Source organism: Lithobates pipiens, unplaced genomic scaffold (assembly GCF_037356315.1).
Source record: "Lithobates pipiens isolate NorthernLeopardFrog02 unplaced genomic scaffold, aLitPip1_a1.2 Scaffold_35, whole genome shotgun sequence".
Lineage (NCBI taxonomy): Eukaryota > Metazoa > Chordata > Amphibia > Anura > Ranidae > Lithobates > Lithobates pipiens.
This window is the reverse complement of record NW_027507811.1, coordinates 25,650,094-25,675,001: the sequence shown is the minus strand read 5'-3', so window position 1 is coordinate 25,675,001 and position 24,908 is coordinate 25,650,094. Positions and strand designations below refer to the sequence as shown.

Here is a 24,908-nt window from a genome sequence, read left to right as displayed (position 1 = left end):
ATGGTGGGAACCCCTCATAATGGGCACAGCAGGTGTGCAAATCTGGGAACTCAGCAGAGGGATGGTGGGAACCCCTCATAATGGGCACAGAAGGTGTACAGACCCGGAAACTCAGCACAGGGAGACCGAAAAGATTTTACCAGTTGGGTGCCCATGATAGGTTCAGCGCCCTCAAACAGAATGTGCAGCATGCATACAGAGTTAGCAATATTATAATTGTAAATGATCACTACATACAAGGCCTAGAAAATATTGATCCATTCTTATTGTCAATAGGCTGATCACATTCTTGATCATCGTGAATGTAAAATGATTCCACTAAAAGTCTCCCATAGGCTACCAAGGTCTGGATCACACGAGCAGCCCAAGCAGGAGAACCTGTCAGCCAGCAAAGCCAGCTCAGACATGTAGCAGTTCACAAACCCCATGAAGTGATGTCTCCTGGAAACCAGTGTCCACCATGATCTAGTGATTGCGTGCGCTACCTTTATTACCTGACTTCAATCCTAGCTGTAGAGTCATGGATATAAATAAAAGGCACAAAAAATGGCGGCTTTCGCTCTCACTTCCTGTTGTGTCGCCATAACAAAAAGAGATGGAAATCCAAATGGTTATAGCCGTCATCAGAACAGGAAGTGAAGGGAAATATCCCAGTGGGGAAACCTGTTGGTATGTCTCCTCCCTTTGGCGACATATCCTTTTACTTCCTGTTGTGTCTCCAGGACAAGAAGTAAAAGCCTAATCTCTGCAATAGGATCCAGACAGGCCAAAAAAATAAAAACCTGACCGGATTCTAACCCTACTCTGCTTTTCAAAACCCAAATACTTTGTGGCGGGATTTCAGGAAAATGAGAAGCCTGCTCTATCTAGTGTCCCCTCCTTATTACCGATAGTAGAACCTTCTGCTGTCCTCTACAGATAGAACAAAGAACTGTTCATGTACATCATCGCTCGTATTGAGTATGGATAGTCATGTCGCAGTTCTGGTTTTCACCGCCAGGTGGCACTGCAGCCAGAGTTGAGCTAGAAATAGAAGCATGAAGTATGTAGGCTTTGTGTTAAGGGTTATAAGATGTGTGAGTGCTCAGGTGGCGGCTGAAATTAGTCCGGTGGCTGAATCCTTTCCCACATATGGAGCAGCAATATGGAGTCTCTCCTGTGTGGGTCCTCTCATGAAGGATGAATTCGTACTTCCTCAGGAACCATTTTCCGCACTGGGGACAACAGTGAGGTTTCTCCCCCGTGTGAATCTTCTTGTGAAGGCCGAGTTCATAGTTGCGGCTGAAACGTTTCCCGCACTCTGTGCATTCGTACGGCTTCTCCCCCGTGTGAGTCCTCTCATGTTTCACCAGCTCAGACTTGGCCACGAAGCCCTTCCCACACTCACCGCAGGTGTACGGCCGCTCCCCTGTGTGGATCCGCTCGTGTTTGATCATGGCCGACTTATGGGCGAAGCTCCTTTTGCAGATGGGACAGGCGAAGGGCTTCTCCCCCGTGTGGATCCTCTTGTGACGGTCCATGTTCTGTTTGGTGCCGAAGCTTTTGCCGCACTCGTCGCAGGAGTAGGGCTTGTCGCCCGTGTGGACCCGCTGGTGGATAACGAGGTGGGAGTTGTTGGAGAAGCAGCGCCCGCACTGCAGGCAGGAGTAAGGCTTGTCCCCGGTGTGGACCCTCTGGTGACGTACAAGGTGGGAGCTGTTGGCGAAGCTCCTCCCACAGTCGGGACAGGAATACGGCTTGTCACCAGTGTGGACACGTTGGTGTCGGACCAGGTGCGAGTTGTTTGCGAAGGATTTCCCACACTCGGAGCAAGAATAGCGCTTGTCGACCGGGTGCGTGGTCTGGTGCATCAAAACCTGGGCGTTGTCTGTGAAGCATGTCCCACATGTGGTGTACGGGTAGAGTCCTCCTGCAATATAGACCATTTCTTGCGCAGAGAGGTCCTGGTTACATATGTAGCACTTACTGTGGTCAGGCAAGCCACTTTTTCCTGGCCATGTTTGGGACTGCTCTTCGGTTGGTAGGTGCTCTTCATCACCTGAATCTGGTTCCTCCTTAACAATAACAGATATGGGTTCCCCATTTGAGAGGTTCTCTTCATCAGATGAAGAGGGCTCCTCCTTAATATGACCAGATGTTGAGCGGTGAGTGGGTAGAGCTAGTCCTTCCTCATTACACAAGGTTGACTCCTTAACACCAAGAGACGTCTGATGCCCACGATGTAAGTCCGTGTCTTCTACTTGTACAGCCATTTCCCCTTTAACATTAGCAGATGCAGTTTGAACACAATCCACTGCTTTGGAGAAGTCAACGGGTCTACATAGTGAGTTCTTCTCTGGAGAGTGGGCCGTATCAAGTTCCTCCGCTGAGCAGGATTTGGCAGAGGTGGGGTGGATAGTTCTGAGGTCTTTCAGAAGGTCCAGTGATGGTGCATTGGGATGGGTGACTCTTCCTAGGGAATCTGGTGGAGATAAAGAGAGGGTGGTGAGAAGATGGACACATGGGGATTGATATGAATGTTTATATTGGGGACAAGTGACATCGCTATATAAGAGAGAGAAGTGCAGGACAGAAAAATGTGTTTAGTTTCAAAATTGTTTGTTAAAGAGGAACTGCAGTCTGCTCACATCATTTATAATAAAAACATCTTTGCCATTCTGAAGCTTCCCTCTGACCACTTTGCATATTATTTTATATATACTGTGATTCTGTACTTGCCAAATATGCTGCAGAAATCTCCCTCCGCTGATTCTGGCTGCAACCATTTTAACTGTGGGCAGCTGAAGCTGCTGCCTGTTCACTTCCTGGATTAACACAGAGGCACACCTCCAGCCCTGCAGCTCTCATTGGTCCTCTTATGACTCATCCTCCCTCCCTTCCTGGTAAACGCTCACCAGAGTTAGAGAGAGAGCTGTGCATGTTATCATATGCCCAGGCTAATGACCAGACAAGAAGCAAGGAGTGGGCTGTGTAAGGTATTTACTGGCAGAAAGAAAATGTTTTACTATCCAAAGTTAAAACAACAAGAAGGGCAGAAGATTTACTAGATGGACAGTTGAAAAAAATGACTGAACGTCAGGTAAAGTGGTTGTAAACCTCAGACATTAAATATGAAGAAAGCAAATCCCTCCTATAGTGTGTACTTGTCTCAGTCCAGAGCACTAACTGTCATTTATGTCTGCTGCATATTTTCTCTACTATCAGCATGGGTTACTTTTGACAAGTTTTCCTGACACCAAGAGAAAAATGGTGACAGGGGAGGGATCTCCAGCAGATTGACAGCCTCAGCTCTGTTCCTGTGTGAAAAAGGGGCGGGGGGTGTCACTTCCCTCCAATCAGCTGTCAGAGCTCTCTTCACTAAGCTCTGTACAGTGTAACTTCAGTTCTCTGTCCCCTTTTTTCTGAACTCTCAGAAAAACGTTATAATTCTGCCCTTTGTACGGATGTAAAGAAGAGAAGACTGCAGATAAACAGGTATAATGTATGTAGTAGGATATGTTTAATCTCTGTGTATCACCTGAGGCCAGTCACTTCACTGGGTATATGTACGGGTTTACAACCACTTTAATAATTTTGTTTTGTCATATTGGTTATGTTCGAATGATTCGTTTTAATGAATTTGTTTTGTATATTCGTTATTTTATAATCAAATCATTAATATATTTAAAATGGAAACATATTGCAATAAATGCAGTAAGGTATAAACATGAAATAAAATTATGATTCTGACATAGGCCGCTTTATAGCATAGAATAGAAAACAAAGGAATAGAATAAAATAGAAAATAAAGGAATAGGAAAGAACAAAATGAAGCAGAATAGAATTGTATTATATCTTATTCTATTCAATTTTCGATTCTGTTTTATTCTATCCTTTTCTATAAAGCAGCCTAATTAGGAATCATCATCTTATTTCACTTTTATATCTTACTGTAATTATTGCAATAGCAGGGCCCTCTGATTCCTTCTGTATTGCATAGTATTTTCTGGGGTTGGAGACCAAATTAGGTAGAATTTTTCCAGGGTTGGAGACCATATTAGGTAGAACGTTTCTGGGGTTGGATACCATATTAGGTAGCCCCTTTCTGGGGTTGAATGCCAAGTTAGGTGGAACTTTCCGGGGTTGGAGACCATATTAGGTAGCACTTTTCTGGGGTTGGAGACCATATTAGGTAAAACTTTTCCGGGGATTGGAGACCATATTAGGTAGAACTTTTCCGGGGTTGGAGACCATATTAGGTAGAACTTTTCCGGGGTTGGATACCATATTAGGTAGAACTTTTCCGGGGTTGGATACCATATTAGGTAGCCCCTTTATGTGGTTGAATACCAAGTTAGGTAGAACTTTCTGGGGTTGGAGACCATATTAGGTAGAACTTTTCTGGGGTTGGAGACCATATTAGGTAGAACTTTTCTGGGGTTGGATACCATATTAGGTAGCCCCTTTATGTGGTTGAATACCAAGTTAGGTAGAACTTTCCGGGGTTGGAGACCATATTAGGTAGAACTTTTCCGGGGTTGTATACCATATTAGGTAGCCCCCAGTGTTGCTGGTCATGGAACTCTGCAAGCACCTTCAAAATGTAAGTTCGACCAGCTACAGCTCAATCAACCCCTAGCAACCTCTGGAGGAACCCTGGTCTCCAAGCCTGGAAAATTTCTACCTAATATGGTCTCCAACCCCGGAAAAGTTCTACCTAATATGGTCTCCAACCTTAGAAAGGTTCCACTGAATATGGTCTGAAACACTTTGCCATCCCTGTTCAACATAGGGAATCGCTGGTAAAGACATCTGGAAATTTTAAATTTCTTGATATTGCTGGGTTTCTTTAATGGTGGGTGGTTTAAACGACTCTTACCTGCAGACTTAAGGGCCTTCCAGTTCTCCATTACAAAATCTTTCTTATGGTCCTTATGTTCTTCTCCATGCCTTTGTGCCTGCAATACAACAAAGACAGTGTCCCCTTCAAAAAAAACTTGACGCACACACCATGATAGTCACCATCCAGAAACGTTACTGGATAATGTCCCAGAATTCCCGGCACCGCTCACCTCTCCTGCCAGCAGCTCAATGATCTTCTGGATGACTTCTAGAATCTTCTTGTCATTATTTCTTTCCAATGCAAGACAGTGAGGTGGAGGCTCCATAATGAGACCTTGGCTTCTGTTCCCTCCTTCTGGGACAAGGGCGAGGAAGTTGGGTGCCATATTTGTCTCCAATGACTTCTTGGTGATGATATAATTCTACAGAAACAAGACACAGAACAAGGTGTAAGGTTTTGGATAGAGTGGAGAGGGGTTAGAACATTTCTCATATTTTTATTGCTGTCTGTGCCCTGTCGGGAAGATTTGTCCTCATGTCACGTCATGTGACCTCCTAGAATCCTCCTCACCTCTCCAGTCAGGTCTGTGTTTTATTAATAGAGATAAGAGTGATGTCATGTGACCTCCTAGAATCCTCCTCACCTCTCCGGTCAGGTCAGTGTTTTATTAATAGAGATAAGAGTGATGTCATGTGACCTCCCAGAATCCCCCTCACCTCTCCGGTCAGGTCTGTGTTTTATTAATAGAGATAAGAGTGATGTCATGTGACCTCCCAGAATCCCCCTCACCTCTCCAGTCAGGTCTGTGTTTTATTAATAGAGATAAGAGTGATGTCATGTGACCTCCTAGAATCCTCCTCACCTCCCCGGTCAGGTCTGTGTTTTATTATTATAGATAAGAGTGATGTCATGTGACCTCCTAGAATCCTCCTCACCTCTCCGGTCAGGTCTGTGTTTTATTAATAGAGATAAGAGTGATGTCATGTGACCTCCCAGAATCCTCCTCACCTCTCCGGTCAGGTCTGTGTTTTATTAATAGAGATAAGAGTGATGTCATGTGACCTCCTAGAATCCTCCTCACCTCTCCAGTCAGCAGGTAGATGATCTCCAGGGTGAGGTTCAATATCTTCTGGGTTTTGTGGTTCTCTCCCTCAGCCATTCTTGGTGGTACAACCTGACGTCCTATAGAGCAACGTCTCTACTGTAGATTAAAATAAACAAGCAGATGAGAAGACTTCCAGTAGCTTTCACTTTCAGACTTGCCTGGAACTAATGAATAAGGAAGATAACGAACGGGTAATACCTGGTTCCTCACTAAGTATGATATTCATTTTTGAATGGCTTTTCTCTTGGAGGATCTGCTTAGTTTGCAGGATCTTCAGGTGATGAGATCTACCCATCCCCCTACTCGGTTTAATAATAGCTTTCGCTTTCAGGCTTCATACTGCAGGTTCATTCTAAGCCTGCTCCACACAGCTTATAAAAATACCAGCAAGCGAAATACAGTAAGTCTGTTTACATGAGAATTCTCATGCTCTTCATATAGCTCTGAGCCTTTGACATGTACCGCAGTGCTGTACAGAGAGTGGTGAGCCAACCTCTGAACCAGAGGAGCTTGCACTCTTATGTCCCCCCACAGTCACACACTTATTATTATACATTTATATCGCTCTGACATATACCATGGTGCTGTACAGAGAACACTGAGCCAATCACATCAGTCTCTGTACCAGAGGAGCTTACACTCTAATGTCCCCCCCACACTATTATTATTATACATTTATATAGCTCTGACATATACTGCAGCGCTGTACAGAGAGTGGTGAGCTAACCTTTGTACCACAGTCCCCACACACTATTACTAAGACATCTAATATACAAATACACATAAATATAGAGAGAAATGCACTGAAATCGGGTTTTTAGGCTCCTAAAATAATAATAATAAAATGTCACCAATAATAAATAGCAGACAATGTATGATGAGGTCACAGTGTGTCTCATTACCTTCTGTCCCTCTCCCTTCTAACAGTACAAAAACTGACCCTGCTCGGCATTCCACTGCTTCTGCCTGCATAGGATGCTCTTCCTTTCTGCGTTCCACCAGACTTCCTCTTGTTGCGTTCCAGGACACTTCCGGCTTCTTTATCCGCAGTCGTCTAGTACTCTCTCAGGTCCCATTTAACCTCCCAGCCACGGGAATGTTTGTGTTTATTGCATTCAGAGGAGGGCAAAGGAAAAAGAAGCAAGAGGGAGATGATTTTTTTTTAATGCCTGGCAGAAGGGTAAACTGCGCGGATAGTGAGTGTAGCATGCAATTATTATAAATGGACACTAGGTGGCGCTCGCCATCAGTGTAAATCATAACGGAACGCACACAGAAGCAGATGAAGTGCATAACCCGGAAGTGGTTTGGAACGCAAAGGCAGAAAGTGTAAAGGGGGACAGATATGGAAGGGGGCAAGCTATTTCCGGTTTTACAGAGAAAGCTTTCTTTTTTGGGCTTGCTGTTGTTGAAGATGTGCAGCTAATTCTCTCTGGGTTCATATTTACATATATTAATCTCTATAGAGAACACAAACACTAAATATATTGTTTCATATTAACATTATGTCACATGATTGTAATATTAGATATTTGAAGCGTATTGATCCTCATCGGATGTGTAATGGTTTTATGTGTTTCATTGTTAGGTGTTGTTCCTAATATTGGTCTTCTGTATCCTGGATAAAGGAGTATCCCTCAAAATGTCATCCCGCCAAAGTCCTCCCTACATCGGACACCAGATCCCCTAATGATGGAGATTGATCCAAGTCACCTGACTAAGAGGATATTGGACCTCACCCTGGAGATCATCTACCTGCTGACCGGAGAGGTGAGGAGGATTCTGGGAGGTCACATGACATCACTCTTATCTCTATTAATAAAACACAGACCTGACCGGAGAGGTGAGGAGGATTCTGGGAGGTCACATAACATCACTCTTATCTCCATTAACCACTTAAAGTGGTTGTAAACCCTTACAAACTACTTTGGCCTACAGGTAAGCCTAGATTAAGGCTTATCTGTAAGTCCAAGAAATATCTCCTAAACCTACACGGTTTAGGAGATATTTACAAAAAGACAGGCACCGCTGTCTACGGCGCATGCGCCGTAGACAGCGGGGCGCAGGCGCACTAACGCCGTTAGCAGTATGGCACTGCTAACGGCGATATGCCGTTAGTGGCGGCTCCCGTGCGCATGCGTGGGAGTGACGTCATCACTGCTCCGGCACTGTGAGTGGCCGGAGCAGCGATACCCGGAAGAAGATGGACACTCCGTGCTACAGGGGACAGCGGTGGCATCGCTGGCTCCTGTGTCAGGTAAGTGACACATAATGGGCCAGTATGCGATGTATAGTAGCCCATTATGCTGTACCGTTGCAGGGAGATAAAGAAGAAGTAAACCCATCAGGGTTTACATCCTCTTTAACCACTTGACCACTGGGCACTTAAACACCCTTAATAACCAGACCAATTTTCAGCTTTCGGTGCTCTCGCTATTTGAATGACAATTACTCAGTCATGCAACACTGGACCTATATGAAATTTTTGTCCTTTTTTTTCACACAAATAGAGCTTTCTTTTGGTGGTATTTAATCACCGCTGGGTTTTTTATTTTTTGTGCTATAAAAGAAAAAATACCGAAAATCCTGTAAAAAAATGAATTTTTCTTTGTTTCTGTTAGAAAATTTAGCAGATTAGTAATTTTTTCTTCATAAATTTTGGCCAAAATTTATACTACTACATATCTTTGGTAAAAATAAGTACAAATTGGTGGATATTATTTGGTCTTTGTGAAAGTTATAGAGTCCACAAGCTATGGTGCCAATATCTGAAAATTGATCACACCTGAAGTACTGACGGCCTATTTCAATTCTTGAGACCCTAACATGCCAGAAAAGTACAAATACCCCCCAAATGACCCCTTTTTGGAAAGAAGACATTCCAATGTATTTAGTAAGAGGCATGATGAGTTTTTTGAAGTTGTCATTTTTTCCCACAATTCTTTGCAAAATCAAGATTTTTTTAACTTTTTTTTTTTTTCCACAAAATTGTCATATTATCAGGTTGTTTCTCACACACAGCATATGCATACCACAAATTACACCCCAAAACACATTCTGCTATTACTCCCGAGTACGGCGATACCACATGTGTGAGACTTTTACACAGCGTGGCCACATACAGAGGCCCAACATGCAGGGAGCGCCATCAGGTGTTCTGGAGCTCCCAGGACAATTCTGACATTTCTCTCCTACATGTAAAAATCATCATTTATTTGCTAGAAAATTACATAGAATCCCAAAACATTATATATTTTTTTTTAGCAAACACCCTGGAGAATACAATGGTGGTCTTTGCAACTTTTTATCTTGCACGGTATTTGCGCAGTAATTTTTCGAATACTTTTTTTTGGAAAAAAAACAGTTTTGTGCTTGAAAAAAAAAAAACACAGTAAAGTTAGCCCAATTTTTGCATAATGTGAAAGATGAAGTTACACCGAGTAAATCGATACCTAATATGTCACTCTTCAAAATTGCACACGCTCGTGGAATGGTGCCAAACGTCGCTACTTAAAAATCCCCATAGGCGACGATTTAAATTTTTTTTACTGGTTATATGTTTTGAGTTACCGAGAAGGTCTAGGGCTAGAATTATTGCTCTCGCTCTAACGTTCGCAGCGATACCTCACATGTGTGGTTTGAACACCGTTTTCATATGTGGGCGGGACTTACGTATGCGTTCGCTTCTGCATGCGAGCACATGGGGACAGGGGCGCTTTAAAAAAAACATTTTTTTTTATTGTTAATTTTACTTTATTTATTTTAGTTTGACATTTTTTCCCCCAAAAATAATTTTTTTGATCACTTTTATTCCTATTACAAGGAATGTAAACATACCTTGTAATAGGAATATGGCATGACAGGTCCTCTTTACAGTGAGATGTGGGGTCAATAAGACCCCACATCTCACCTCTAAGCTAGGAAGCCTGAAAAAAAAAAAAGATTCTGGCTTTGATCGTATTAGCATTTCGGTAGAAGCACCAGAGGGCGGCGGGAGGGGGGGGGGGATGTCTATGGATGGGTATTGCAGGGTATCACCGACTATGGCTGGGTATCTCAGAGTATGGCTGGGTATCTCAGAGTATGGCGTTGCAGAGTATTGCGTTGCAGAGCATTGCAGGGTGTTGGCGGGTGTTGCAGAGCATTGCAGAGTGTTGCAGGGTATTGGCGGGTGTTGCAGAGCATTGCAGAGTGTTGCAGGGTATTGGTGTTGCAGGGTATTGCAGAGTGTTGCAGAGCATTGCAGAGTGTTGCAGAGCATTGCAGAGTGTTGCAGAGCATTGCAGAGTGTTGCAGAGCATTGCAGAGTGTTGCAGAGTGTTGCAGAGTGTTGCGGAGTGTTGCAGGGTGTTGCAGAGTGTTGCAGGGTATTGCAGAGTGTTGCAGGGTATTGCAGAGTGTTGCAGGGTATTGCAGAGTGTTGCAGGGTATTGCAGAGTGTTGCAGAGTATTGCAGAGTATTGCAGAGTATTGCAGGGTATTGCAGAGTGTTGCAGGGTATTGCAGAGTGTTGGCAGGGAATTGAGGGGTTAATTTTTGGTGAGCAGCGATGTGGGCACTGCAGATGCAGCCCACATCGCTGCTGACACCGATCTCTTCCCCCTCCGCTGTACCGATCGGTACAGAGAGGGGGAGGGATGAACCGGCGTCATAACATGACGCCGGTTTGTTTACAAGTGATCACTCCGTCATTTGACGGAGCGATCACGTGGTAAACGGCCGCGATGAGCGGCCGTTTACCGTGATTCGTGATGCGCCGGGTCCACTGGACCCAGCGGTCACGGATGCTCTCGTGTGCGTGCCCCAGGGGGCATGCGAGAGCAGAATTCTGGGAGGCCGTTAATTAACGGCCTCTCAGAGTTAAACAACCGCCCTGAAGCCGTTAATCGGCAATGGGCGGTTGTTAAGTGGTTAAGGACCTGGTCTATTTTTCTATTTTTCAGACTCAGTGTTTACAAGTTAGAACCCCCAAACATATATATATATATAAAATATATCACTTTTTTTCCAGACAACCTAGAGAATAAAATGGCGGTTGTTGCAATACTTTATGTCACACCGTATTTGCACAGCGGTCTAACAAGCGCACTTTTTTTTTGAAAAAATCATTTTTTTTTTTATTTAAAAATAAGATAACAGTAAAGTTAGCCCAATTAATTTTTTTCTATTGTCAAAGATAATGTTACGGCGAGTAAATTGATACTCAACATGCCAGGCTTCAAAATTGCGCCCGCTCGTGGAATGCCGACAAACTTTTATCCTTAAAAATCTCCATAAGCGACGTTTAAAGATTTCTACAGGTTACCAGCTTAAGCTACACAGGAGATCCAGGGCTAGAATTATTGCTCTCGCTCTAATGACCTTCTTATATATTTTACTTTTTATTTTGACACTGTCCTTTAAAAAAAAAAAATTTGAGTCACATTTTAATTTTTAAAGTAAAAATACACTTTTTATATATTTTTTTAAAGGACAGTGTCAAAATAAAAAATAAAATAAGAAGGAAAAAAAAAATACCGGAGAGGTGAGGAGGATTCTGGGAGGTCACATGACATCACTCTTATCTCTATTAATAAAACACAGACCTGACCGGAGAGGTGAGGAGGATTCTGGGAGGTCACATCTTGACAGCTCAACATCTCCATGCCGGTTCAAGTTTCTTTTTAAAAATATTTCTAAATTCTTGTTCGTTTATGTTGCACAGAATTATGAACCCGTCAAGAAGGCGTCTAGCGAATGTTCTTTTGGAGGATGGAGCAGGAGCCAGATCCCAACCACAGAGCCACCACCTCCCTCCCCGACAACAGACACAAGCAATGGCAAGAAGATCCTAGAAGTCGCCCAGAAGATGATGGAGCTGCTGACAGGAGAGGTGAGCGGTGCCGGGAATTCTGGGACATTATCCAGTAACAGACAAGGGATGTGTCTGGATGGTGACTTGTATCATTGTGTGTGTCAGGTTCCTATAAGGTGTCAGGATGTCACTGTCTATTTCTCCATGGAGGAGTGGGAGTATTTAGAAGGCCACAAGGATCTCTACAAGGACGTCATGATGGAGAATCAGCCACCCCTCATATTTCCGGGTAAGAAGATATGGGATCACAGTTCTATGTTGTATAAGGTGTCAGGTTCCTATAAGGTGTCAGGATGTCACTGTCTATTTCTCCATGGAGGAGTGGGAGTATTTAGAAGGACACAAGGATCTCTACAAGGATGTTATTATGGCGAGCCAGCCGCCACTCACATCATTGAGTTAGAAGATAAGGCATCACAGTTCTCAGTTGTATGAGGCTTGTTTAATAGCAAATGCCCCAAGGAACCAATGAGAAATTTGTCTCAATAAAAGGCATTTTCATATTCTTTAATCTCTCCTTCCCGTGCAATAGAACTTTTCACAGCTAAACACACAGCTTCATTGACCTCCTACTCCATTGCTCAGCATAGGACCAATCAATAAGCACAATCACTGTAGACAACAATGAAAGTTCCCCACTCAGAATTTTATCTTTGTGTTTTTATGTTTATATCTGTTCCCGTGTTTCCATCATCTCACCAATATGTTTTCTTTCAGCTTTATCATCTGTAGGATCCGACTCTCTTATTTCTCCATCACCGAACTGTATGAATGAAGATAACAACATTCATATCAATCCCTTCCCTGCCAAATGTTCCCCATCAGAGGAGCAGAACATGGAGACATCATGTGAGGAGGAAGAACATGTTCCATACTCTGATATATCTACCCTGACAAACATCGTACAAGACATGTCAATTCCCATCATAGAGGAGCACCTCTTGTGTGAGGAACACCTCCCTATCCCTGATATCTCCACCCCCACGTGTCATACACCTTCAGCCAAGAAGCAAGCCCTCACAGCTGAAGAACTGCACCCCAACTCCGACATTTTCACACCTGTCCATCATAGGCAGTCACCAACTTCTCCCATTAAGGAGGGGTCGCTGCCAGCTGAAAAACCTCCTTCACATTCAAACATCGCTTCAGCAGCAGACCACATCCAATACATATCCATTCAGATTATGGAGGAACAGCTCCCGTCTGGTGAAATGGAACATCTTCAGCACATCTCCACAGCCACCCATTATAAACAATCTGCATCTACTGATCTTAAAGAGGATTCCCTCTCGGCTGAAGAACATGTCCCCCACCCTGACATGTCTTTATCCACTGTTCTTACTCAATCTACACCAACTGATAAAGGGTTCCTTTTGTCAGAACATGTTCCACACTCTGATATTTCCACACCTGCAGAACAAATACAATATGTATCTATTCAGATTATCGAGGGACCTCTTTCCTGTGAAGTAGAACACTTCCCACATCCTGAGATCTCCATGCTAACACAATCTACCCCTAGTGAAATTAAGGATGAGCCTCCCTCAGCTGTAGAACATCTTCCACACATCTTAACAGCTACTCATCATGTGCCATCTACAACCACTGATGTTAAGGAGGAAGTCCCCTTAGCTGTTGAACATCTCCCACACATTTTAATGGCTACTCGTCATGTGTCATCTACAACCACTGATGTTAAGGAGGAGGTCCCCTCAGCTGTAGAACATCTTCCACACATTTTAACAGCTACTCATCGTGTGCCATTTACAACCACTGATGTTAAGGAGGAAGTCCTTTCAGTTGTAGAACATCGTCAACACATCTTATTGGCTACTCATCAAATGCCACCTACAACCACTGATGTTAAGGAGGAAGTGCTCTCAGCTGTAGAACATCTCCCCCATCCTAGAATTTCTACATCCACATATTGTACACACTCAAAACCTCCTCATGTTAAGGAGCAAAGCCTCTCAGCTCCAGAACATTTTCCCCACCAGGACAGTTTAACACCAACATATCATATGCATTCCACACCTCCTCACGTTAAGGATGAACACCTTTCAACTGAGGAACATCTCAACACACATGCGTGTCCTACCCATTCTTCATGTACTCAGGTTAAAGAGGAACCCTTCTCATGTGAAGGGAACCAGCCCTCAAGCTGTGATATCAAGCCAACAGGATCTATCCAAAATACATCTACCCCTATTAAAGAAGACTCAAACACATGCAAAAAAGGAAGTTTTATGAGCACAACAGAACCTTCCTGCACTGAATGTAGCCAGCGTTCTCCTAGCTTTAGTCATCCCCCACCCATAATGCACACAAAACAAAGACCTTTTGTTTGTGGCAAATGTGGACGATGTTATTCCATCATCTCGAACCTGGAGTTGCACATGAGAACGCACACTGGAGACAAGCTGTACAAGTGCTGGGAGTGTGGAGAGACTTTTGGCGAGGCTTCGCTGCTTGCAGTCCACCACCAACGACACGCCGCGGAGAAGGAGCACGCCAACGCCAGATCTATGAAAGACCATGCGGAGAATGAGCCTTCCTCAAGCACTCATGGCGGGAACGACCTCCCCAAAGAACAGACGTTCATCTGCGGTAAATGTGGGGGGCAGTTTTCCTCAAAGTCCAACCTGAATTTACACGCCAAACTTCACATTGCGGTGAAGCCCTTTTGCTGCCCCGAATGCGGCAAAGGTTTCACCAGGAAGTGTGCTCTTAACAAGCACTGGAAGTACCATATGGGGGACCAGCCATCCGCTTGCCTGGAATGCGGGAGATTTTTTAACCGGCAGGCAGATCTTACTAGACACATGACGGTACACACAAGGCGAAAGCACTATTGCTGCTCAAAGTGCGGGAAGTGCTTTCGGAGGAAGACGGCCCTTCTGAAACACCGACAAATTCACTCTAAACTGCCAGAGGAGGAGGACTCCAGGCCTACCGGTGGTGAGAAAGACAGCGATGACATATCACATGAGACTCTATGAACTATATCCGTAACAACCTCTTTGAAAATACCTGTAACCACTTCTCGCCCATAGGATGTCATGCCATCTTGGAATTTTAGTGGTTGTATCCGGTATCTTTTTTTTAGCCAGCGATTCACTGCCATAAAAGCCATCCTAGTGGCCGATTAGCCGCTGGATTTCTTTTACAGGCAGTGGGAGGGGATGCCCCCCCCCCACCCCTCTGAGCTCTTCCATGCAATCGAATGGTATCCGATCTGGTGGTGCTGCCGGAGTACCATAGAGGTGGACAGGGACCGAATGGTGCCTGGCCATCTCTATGGTCCTGGGAGGCCGGAAGCGATGTCATGACTTCTGGTTCTGGCAGATGTAAACACTGCAATCTTTTTTTCTGGAAAGCAGAGGTGAATTTTTTTTATCTCATGCTTTACAGAGTAGAGGAAAAATCTGGGGTCTTGTAGACCTCAGATTTCTCCATAAAAGGGACCTGTTATGTCTTACAAGTGGTAAAAAAAAAGATAGAAGGGGGACAGTGTAAACAAATAAATAAATCATATAAAAAAAAAAAATTTTTTTTTTTAAAGTTCCCTCATGCTTGAGCGCAGTGGTGAACACATACGTAGGTCACACCTGCATATGTAAACTGTGTTTGCACCAGACATGTGAAGGATCGCCACGAACGTTATAGCGAGAGTGATAATTCCTCTTCTGTAACCCTAAACTGGTAACCTGTAAAAACAATTTAAAGCATCGCCTATGGAGATTTTTTACCTACCGTAGTTTGGTGCCATTCCATGAGCGTGCGCAAGTTTAAAGCCTGACACGTTAGGTACCTATTTACTCGGGGTAACATGATCTTTTATATTTTACCCAAAAACTGGGTTATATATTGTTTGTTTTTTTGGCATTAAAATTTGTTAAAGTGTATTTTTTCCCCAAAAAATTGCGTTTGAAAAAAATCGTTGTGTACATGCTGTGTGCCATAAAAAAATTGCAACACCCACCATTTTATTCTCTAGGGGCCTCTGCTTAAAAAAATATATATATATAATGTTTCTAAGTAATTTTCTAGCAAAAAAAAAAAAATATATGATTTTTACACGTAAGAGAGAAATGTCAGAATCTAGGCTGGAAGTGGTTAAACAGTGCGGTGACCTTGTGGTAACCATTTCTGTGATTATGGTGAGGACCAAGCCTTCAATCCAAACAACAGTACCCGACAATCGCCAACACACCGTGGAATTTACCATTTTCTTTGCACGATCCAAATGTGAAGTGAAAAACATGAAATTACATTTCAGACTTCAATGTTCTTTGCAAAGTGGCCACCAAAAGCTCAAAGCACGGAAAACTTGTCTATCATAGACAAGGTGCTTTAAAAAGAGAAAGTACAGTGTATTTCCAGCAATCGATCATTTTGACCTATTATGTTCTGTAGTGTGCTGTACATGTATTTTTGTTCTTCCATATTTTTTTGGTATTGTATTAAATCTAGAAATGTGCAGATTAGCCACTAGAGGGAGCTCTGAGTGTGACTCACTTATTCAACCTCCTTACTTTACAGCGGTCGGGATAAGACCCCGGCCGCACACAGGCAGTGCATTGTTTTCAATGGAGTTTGTTCAATCCCTGGCTATACTGTGTAGCTTCGGATTCAGAGGGCAACACACAGTAACACCCCTCTTTGAAATATAAGCCAGCCCCCGCCCCCCCCACCATTATTATCCCCCCAGCCCATATCACCACTAACAACAGTAACAATCCAGCCCCTCCTGCAATTTTAGCCAGGCCCCCCTTTCCACCCACTGCATCTGCACATACCACCATCCTGGTTCTGCCACTACCACCACCCAATATAACTGAATTACCCCCCCCCCCCCAGTCTCAGCTATCCTCACCAACACCTCCTCCTGTAATCTCAGCCCCCCCCCCCCCTGCACACCCCCAACCCTCCCCATCCACTACGATCACCATCCCACCCAATATGCCTACTACACCCGCCCCACAATATTACTCACCCATCCCTTCTCCTGTAATCTCAGCCAGAATCCCCCCCACCGCCACGGCACACCCCCAACCCTCCCCATCCACTACTATCGCCATCCCACCCACTATGCATACACCCGCCCCACAATATGAACCACCATCCCTCCTCCTGTAGTCTCAGCCAGAATCCCCCCCCCCCCACCGCCACGGCACACCCCCAACCCTCCCCACCCACTACTATCACCATCCCACCCACTATGCCTACACCCGCCCCACAATATGAACCACCATCCCTCCTCCTGTAGTCTCAGCCAGAATCCCCCCCCCCCCCCCAGCGCCACGGCACACCCCCAACCCTCCCCATCCAATACTATCACCATACCACCCACTATGCATACACCCGCCCCACAATATTAATCACCAATCCATTCTGTAATCTCAGCCAGAATCCCCCCACTACCACTGTACACCCCCAACCCTCCCATCCACTACTATGACCACCCCACCCACTATGCCTACACCCTGCCCCACAATATGAACCACCAACCATCCTCCTGTAATCTCAGTATTACAGGATCTGAGTCTCTGTACCAGAGGAGCTTACACTCTAATGTTCCCTCCACAGTCACACACTATTATTATACATTTATATAGCTCTGACTTATACCACATTGCTGTACAGAGAACATTGAGCTTGTCACATCAGTCTCTGTACCAGAGGAGCTTACACTTTAATGTCCTTGCATACTATTATTATTATACATTTATATAGCTCTGACATATACCGAAGCTCTGTACACTGAGCCTTCATATCTGTTTCTGTACCAGAGAAGCTTACACTCTAAGGTTCTAATGCCCCCCCCCCACAGTCACACACTATTATTATACATTTATATAGCTCTGACATATACCACAGCCCTGCACAGGGAACACTGAGCCAAACTCTATCAGAGGAGCTTACACACTATTATCATTATACCTTTCTATAGCTGACATATACCGCACTGCTGCACAGAGAACACTGAGCCTTCACATCAGTCTCTGTACCAGAGGAGCTTACATTCTAATGTCACCCACCCACCACAGTCACACACTATTATTATTATACATTTATATAGCTCTAACATATACCACAGCGTTGTATGGGGAACACTGAGCCAATCTCATTCAGAGGAGCTTACACTCTAATGTCCTCCCACACTCCCACACTATTATTATACCTCTCTATAGCTCTGATATATACCGCAGTGCTGTACAGAGAACCTGTCACATCAGTCTTTGTACCAGAGGAACTTACACTCTAATGTTCTTATAACAGTCACACAAGCCCACATGCATACTGTGGGGCCATTTTGGAGCCAAGCCCCCCACTGGCACATGTTTGTATTAAATCATAAGACCCTACAGACCCCACAAAGGTAAGACCGCTGCTGGGAAGTGAACTTTGGAGATCCTAGGACAATAAGACTGCACCATGCTCTCCTATATAAAAATAGTGACAGTAATTTTATTATGTACATTTAGAGAATGGTGATGCCAATGGTCCAAGCAATCAACCTTGAGGAGGCCTACAAATATAACTTTTGGGGCGGATTGACCCTTTCAACAAAGAATGTTTCTGATCTGCAGCATGATGCAGATTACTTCCCCGTCCCTACTACAGAACACGGGGAGCCAGTCCATGACTTTGTAAATGCACAGCAAGGGCGCATTTGCTAAAATAACACATTCCACACTCCGAGCAAGAGTACGGTTTTCCACCAGGCTGCCTCCTCTGGTGCCTAGCCAGGTCGGAGTTGTACCGGTAGCATTTGCCGCAGTCCGGGCACGAATACGGCTTGTCTCCGGTGTGAAACTTCTGGTGCCGGATGAGGTTTGAGCTGCTGATGAAGCTTTTGCCACACTCAGAGCAGGAATAAGGCTTCTCTCCCGTGTGAACCCTTCTGTGCGTAACAAGATGCGAGCTGCAGGTGAAGGATTTTCCACACTCCGAACATGAATATGGCTTCTCTCCCGTATGAGTCCTTTGGTGTAGAATGAGGTGAGACTTACTAATAAAGCATTTCCCGCACTCGTGGCAAGAAAATGGCTTCTCTCCTGTGTGAATGCGCTGGTGATGGACTAATGCAGACTTCCAGGAGGATGATTTTCCGCACTCTGAGCAGAAGAAGGTTTTATCCTTCTGGAGAATCATCAGACGCTTGCTGAGATTCGTCTGTGGGTCAGCAAGGTTTCTGGAGTACCCAGCTGTAGCTAAATCGTCGCCTACACCGACACTATAATGAGTATATGGTTCCTCACCAGGTTTGGCTTGATGTGAGTGTTCCAGGCTTGGTGAGACATTAAAATTGTTCCCAAGGGCAGTCAAATTTTTACCTACATTTTCCAACATAATTGATTCAGCTGACATTTCTGGAGATGTGACCTGTAAGTGATTGGTGGATGTGTCTGGGTGTGGTAGATCTCCTTCTTCTTCCTCCTCCTCCTCCTCCTCCTTAATGACGAAAGATATGTATTGACTGTCATCTGCAAGGCTATGAAGACCAAGCTTTCCTGGATGCCTGTCTTCATGTGAGCATGCATCAATTTGAGATTTATGTTGTGTAGGTGGTCTTGGTTTGGAGACCTCCAAGTGGAGAAGATCTTTACTAGATGTATGTTGTGTACGTAGTCTAGGTTTGAAGACCTCCAAGTGGAGAAGATCTGCAGCAGATGCATGTTGTGTACGTGATCTTGGTTTGGAGACCTCCAAATGGAGAAGATCTTCACTAGATGTATGTTGTGTACGTGATTTTGGTTTGGAGACCTCCAAATGGACAAAATCTTCACTAGATCGATTTTGTGTATATGGTCTAGGTTTGGAGTCCTCCAAGTGGACAAGATCTTCTTCTCTAGATGTATGTGGTCTAGGTTTGGAGTCCTCCAAGTGGACAAGATCTTCTTCTCTAGATGTATGTGGTCTAGGTTTGGAGTCCTCCATGTTGACAAGATCTTCTTCTCTAGATGTATGTGATCTAGGTTTGGAGACCGCCAAGTGAAGAAGATCTTCTTCTCTAGATGTATGTGGTCTAGGTTTGGAGACCTCCAAATGGGAAAGATCTTCTTCTCTAGATGTATGTGGTCCAGGTTTGGAGAGCTCCAAGTGGAGAAGATCTTCACTAGATGTATATTGTGTATGTGGTTTTCCTTTGGAGACCTCCAAGTGGAGAAGATCTTCTTCATTTGAGTACTTCTGAACTAATGTGGAGATGTCAGGGTCTGGTAGATGAGCCCCTGCAGATAAATCATGCCTAAAGGACATATGGTCATCATCGCCATTGAAATTGGATGCCATCTTAGTGCAATTGGGTGGATCATCATGAGTCACATCTGGTAAAGAAAAAAAAAAAAAAAGACATGTTCATTAGGTTTTTGGATTTTGCCCCTATAGAAATACCAGTACTCAAAGCTAAGGAGAACACAAAGAGGAAGAGAGGGCAATATAATATGTACCAGGACCTACTTCCTACCCAATACAGAGAGGGAGCAATATAGTTAAACACATGGACATGGTCCTTTCATGCCAAAAAAAGAAAAGTCAACATGAAGATTTGACAGTAAAGACCTAGTTCTTAGAGTTGTACCCATAATATGAGATGAGCAGCCGGTAAACCTCAACTTACCACGCAACCGTATAGACGGAGATTCTTCAAGGTTTGTGTAGTCATATAGAGTTGTTTTTCCCAAATACTTCCACACCTGCAGAAAGGGAAGAGTTCTCAGTGACGCCAACACCTTTTTGTTCTTTATAGGTCACTGTAGTCATTCTACTAAGTCTGTGGGTATTGACCCTAAGTTGTAGGTATTTATTTAAAGGTTGAGTTAAAAAAAAAAAAAACTTCAACTTCCAGCCACTTAAAATATTCTCCAGTGGTGGGATGTCTGTACCAGGTCTTACTTTACCTTTTATGGCGAAGATTGAATCAGAAGGCCTAACCCCAAGATGACAAGAGCACCCAAAGCTCTAAAGTGAACCAGGATGGAGCCATCATGAATGGTTCCCACCTTGGCGAGTTCCAACTACTTTTGTTGCATTCTCTAAAATTCAGATTGCATTGGTGGGAGCCCCTCGCTATGGGTAGTCCCAGAGACTCAAGTGCCAAGTGTCAGCAACCCACCACTGAAATTTTTGCCTAATATAAGAAACGGTTTGGTGGTGGTTGGAAGGACCTTTTAGCTTCACCAAGGACAAATACGGGGCCCAACACTAAATTGTGATCAGTAACCCTTCTTAATCTGACAATAGGCTGTCCTTCTGAGAACCTGGACTGGGCCAGGTACAGAAGGTGACTCAAACATAGATCTATTGACAGGAAATGACGAGAGACTTGTAGATTAGCTGTACATTGTTCAAGCAGCACTCACCTCCCCAGTCAGTATGTGAATGACCTGGTTGGTGAGTTCCAGAATTTTCTTGTCATTCTTCTCCTGTTTCATAACAAGAGGTGAAGGATTCAAAGTATGGCTCCAGCTCTTGTTCAATACCTCAGGGACACGGGAAGTGACACCAACATCAGATGTCTTCTTCATTACTTCATAGTCCTGAAAGTTGAAAGGAAAAGGAATACATTTTTCCATCAAGAAAACAAGAGCCAGTATGGCATTTCCAGAATCCTCCTCACCTCTCCGGTCAGGTCTGTGTTTTATTATTATAGATAAGAGTGATGTCATGTGACCCCCCCAGAATCCTCCTCACCTCTGCGGTCGGGTCTGTGTTTTATTAATAGAGATAAGAGTGATGTCATGTGACCTCCCAGAATCCTCCTCACCTCTCCGGTCAGGTCTGTGTTTTATTAATAGAGATAACAGTGATGTCATGTGACCTCCCAGAATCCTCCTCACCTCTCCGGTCAGCAGGTAGATGGTCTCCAGGGTAAGATTTAGTATTATCTGGGTGACGTTAGGCTTGTCCTTCTTCATTCTTGGGGCATCCATTAAATAATGAAGTTTCGGCAACCTGAAACTGGCAAGCACAAGATTTTTATTGCACAAATAAAAAAAAAAAGTCTAAACGACAATATACAGGTCACAATTAATGACTTGTAAAAGTGTTTAATGTTATGCAAACTTTCGATTTTGAAAAACTGTGTGGCTTTGACCAAAGTTAAATAATGCCCTTGTTATAGGCGTAGGCCATTTCTGTACCTCGTGAATCATGACTGGAAAACTCCCAGGACGTTGCTAAGGTCGTTGCCAAGCGAAGCCTAGCTATTACTGTTCCCCTCCACCACCACAGGAGGGAGCTCTTTCTGTGATTCAGTCCCCCTCACATGCGTTTTCTCTCCCCTGATGCAGAGCTCTGAGCTCAGCGTTGGAAAGCTCACTCCTGTGGATGTGAGCAGTAATGACTAGGAGCGTCTTAGTAACGTCCTAGTAACAAGGAAGGACAGGATGATGCCATCTCTGGGAGTATTCCAGTCAGGCTTTATGAGGTACCTAAAAGTCCTACCCAAGGAGATTATTCAACTTTAGAGCTGCACAATTTGTTTTAATCTTCAGACACCCCTTATCTGCATAGGCAGTTTTTTGCTGAACTAACCCTTTAAAGAGCCTAAGGAACCTACGACGTTCAAGACTTGGGCCGGTGCTGTCACCACACCTACGCTCCGCCTCGTGTCCAACTATAGCAGGGATCTCCAAACTTCCTAAACAAAGGGCAAGTTTACTGTTCTTCAGACTTTAGTGGGGGCCGGACTGTGGCTATTGGGAGTAGAATGTCCTGGCATCAGTAGGAGTACACAATGGGCATCGCTGGTATCAGCGGGAGGAACCGTGCACCATCGTTGATATCATTGGGCCCCATGGTTGGTGTCACTGGGAGGAATTTGGTCCCATTGTTGATGTCACTGGGAGGAACTGTGCCCCATCGTTGATGTCATTGGGCCCCATTGTTGGTGTCACTGGGAGGAATCGTGGCCCGATTGTTGGTGCCAATGTGAGGAATCGTGGCCTGTTGGTGTCACTGGGGGAAATATAACCCCAATTGTTGGAGGAATTTAGCCCTATTGTTGATGTCACTGGAAAGAATTGTGCCCCATACTTGATGTCATTGGGCCCCATTGTTGGGGTCACTGTGAGGAATCGTGGCCCCATTGTTGGTGTTACTGTGAGGAATCGTGGCCCCATTGTTGGTGTCACTGGGAGGAATCGTGGCTTTGTTTTAGGTGTCATTGGGAGAAACCGTGGCCCATCGTTAATGTCACAGTGTGGAACCATGCCCCATCGTTGGTGACACTGGGAGGAACCGTGCCCCATTGTTGGTGTCACTGGGAGGAATTGCGGGCCGTTCTTGGTGTCACTGGGTGGAATCGTGGCCCCATTGTTAGTGTCACTAGGAGGAAATTGGCCCTATAGTTGATGTCACTGGGAGGAATCGTTGCCCCATGATTGATGTCATTAGGAGGAATCGTGGCCCCATTGTTGGTGTCACTGGGAGGAATCGTGGCCCCATTGTTGACGTCACTGGGAGCAATCGTGGGCCCCATTTATGGTGTCACTGGGAGGAATCGTGGCCCCATTAATGGGGTCACTGGGGGGAATCATGGCCCCATTGTTGGTGTCACTAGGAGGAAATTGGCCCTATCGTTGATGTCACTGGGAGGAATTGTTGCCCCATGATTGATGTCTTTAGGAGGAACCGTGGCCCCATTGTTGGTGTCACTGGGAGGAATCGTGGCCCCATTGTTGACGTCACTGGGAGCATTTGTGGCCCCATTTATGGTGTCACTGGAAGGAATCGCGGCCCCATTAATGGTGTCACTGGGGGGAATCATGGCCACATTGTTGGTGTCACCGGGAGGAATCCTGACCCCATTGTTGGCGTCACTGGGGGGAATCATGGCCCCATTGTTGGTGTCACTGGGGGGAATCATGGCCCCATTGTTGGCGTCACTGGGGGGAATCCTGACCCCATTGTTGGCGTCACTGGGGGGAATCATGGCCCCATTGTTGGTGTCACTTGGGGGAATCATGGCTCCATTAATGGTGTCACTGGGGGGGAATCGTGGCCCCATAGTTGGTGTCACTGGGGGGAATTTGGACCCATTGTTGGTGTCACTGGGGGGAATTTGGCCCCATTGTTGGTGTCAGTGGGAGGAATTTGTCTCCATTGTTGGTGTCAGTGGATGGTAGGGTTTAACACTTTAGTAGTCAACAGTACATTTTGTTTTTGTTTTAGCATACAATATAGGATTGTAACAGATCTGGGACACCTTTGGGGGTTTCAAAAAGAATACTAAAGGGGGGTGCATAGTACCCCTCACCCTCCTGTCAGGCCCTGTTCTGAGCCACAGGTGGACTGAAACCCGGACACATGATTCGAGACTCGGACATTTTCAGGGTGAATCCCAGACAGGTGGCAACCCTGGATGGCAAGTGCCAGATAAAAGCAAGCAAAGTGCCGCATCTGGCCCCGGGTCCACAGTTTGAGGACCACTTACCTATAGCCTAACACGAATCAACATCAGCTGACCATGCAGCTAAAAAAAATGCATCAGTAAATCTGACACCGCCATTTTCTGCATGAAAAAGCGGCGATGTTACAGATAGTGGCCACCATGGCGCGCTCAGAGCGAGGAAGACCTCTGTTTTCATGCCGATTGAGTTTATGAATCAGCCTCACATCTGTACATAACAATACATATAATAATAATGGCATTAATAACAGCAGCACTTAAAATTACCTCTCCCACACTCACTCCAGCATCACAAACCCTTCAAATCAGCTCAGGTCCAGACACACAGAGGATTAGGGAGCTCTGAGAAAGTGTTGTGGACTACGACAAAATGGCTGCCGTTTTGGTATACCATTAGTCACACACCGCAAAATACCACAACATCGACTGCAAAGTAGAGAGAAAGGTGCTGATTATCTATTGAAAAAAATGTGAGCGATGCTTTGACACCGAACATCCTGTCAGTGAAAAGACTGGACTACAAGAAAATGGCTGCCATTTTGCTAAACCTTTAACTCACCCACCTCAAAATACCATAAAATAGACGACGCATTAAAGAGAAAAGTGCTGCTTGCCTATTGAAATGATTTAGACTTTAGATTTAGAATGTTTGGACGCCGAATACCCTTTTCAGGGAAGCGACCGGACTACAACAAAATGGCGGCCGCTC

General features: G+C 44.7%; 2 protein-coding genes and 1 non-coding gene across 3 annotated transcripts; 2 read left to right on the top strand and 1 right to left on the bottom strand.

Moving 5' to 3' along the window:
• Window positions 1-196: 196 nt before the first annotated feature.
• On the bottom strand, window positions 197-24,664 carry LOC143955225 (uncharacterized). The gene is made up of 10 exons (XM_077465308.1): window positions 24,467-24,664; window positions 21,627-21,747; window positions 21,150-21,326; window positions 20,408-20,483; window positions 18,404-20,114; window positions 12,541-12,544; window positions 5,904-6,020; window positions 5,052-5,243; window positions 4,859-4,937; window positions 197-2,461 (listed from the first exon to the last, which is right to left on the bottom strand). Exons 2-10 carry the CDS (start codon window positions 21,717-21,719, stop codon window positions 1,059-1,061), a joined length of 3,852 nt encoding a protein of 1,283 aa, XP_077321434.1. The 5' UTR covers window positions 21,720-21,747; window positions 24,467-24,664; the 3' UTR covers window positions 197-1,058.
• LOC143956429 (U12 minor spliceosomal RNA) lies at window positions 6,082-6,221 on the top strand. The gene has a single exon (XR_013269916.1). It is a non-coding gene; the product is annotated as a U12 minor spliceosomal RNA (small nuclear RNA).
• Window positions 7,215-16,281, top strand: LOC143956187 (uncharacterized). The gene is made up of 5 exons (XM_077466343.1): window positions 7,215-7,363; window positions 7,516-7,697; window positions 11,632-11,799; window positions 11,887-12,010; window positions 12,499-16,281. Exons 2-5 carry the CDS (start codon window positions 7,617-7,619, stop codon window positions 14,778-14,780), a joined length of 2,655 nt encoding a protein of 884 aa, XP_077322469.1. The 5' UTR covers window positions 7,215-7,363; window positions 7,516-7,616; the 3' UTR covers window positions 14,781-16,281.
• Window positions 24,665-24,908: the final 244 nt, after the last annotated feature.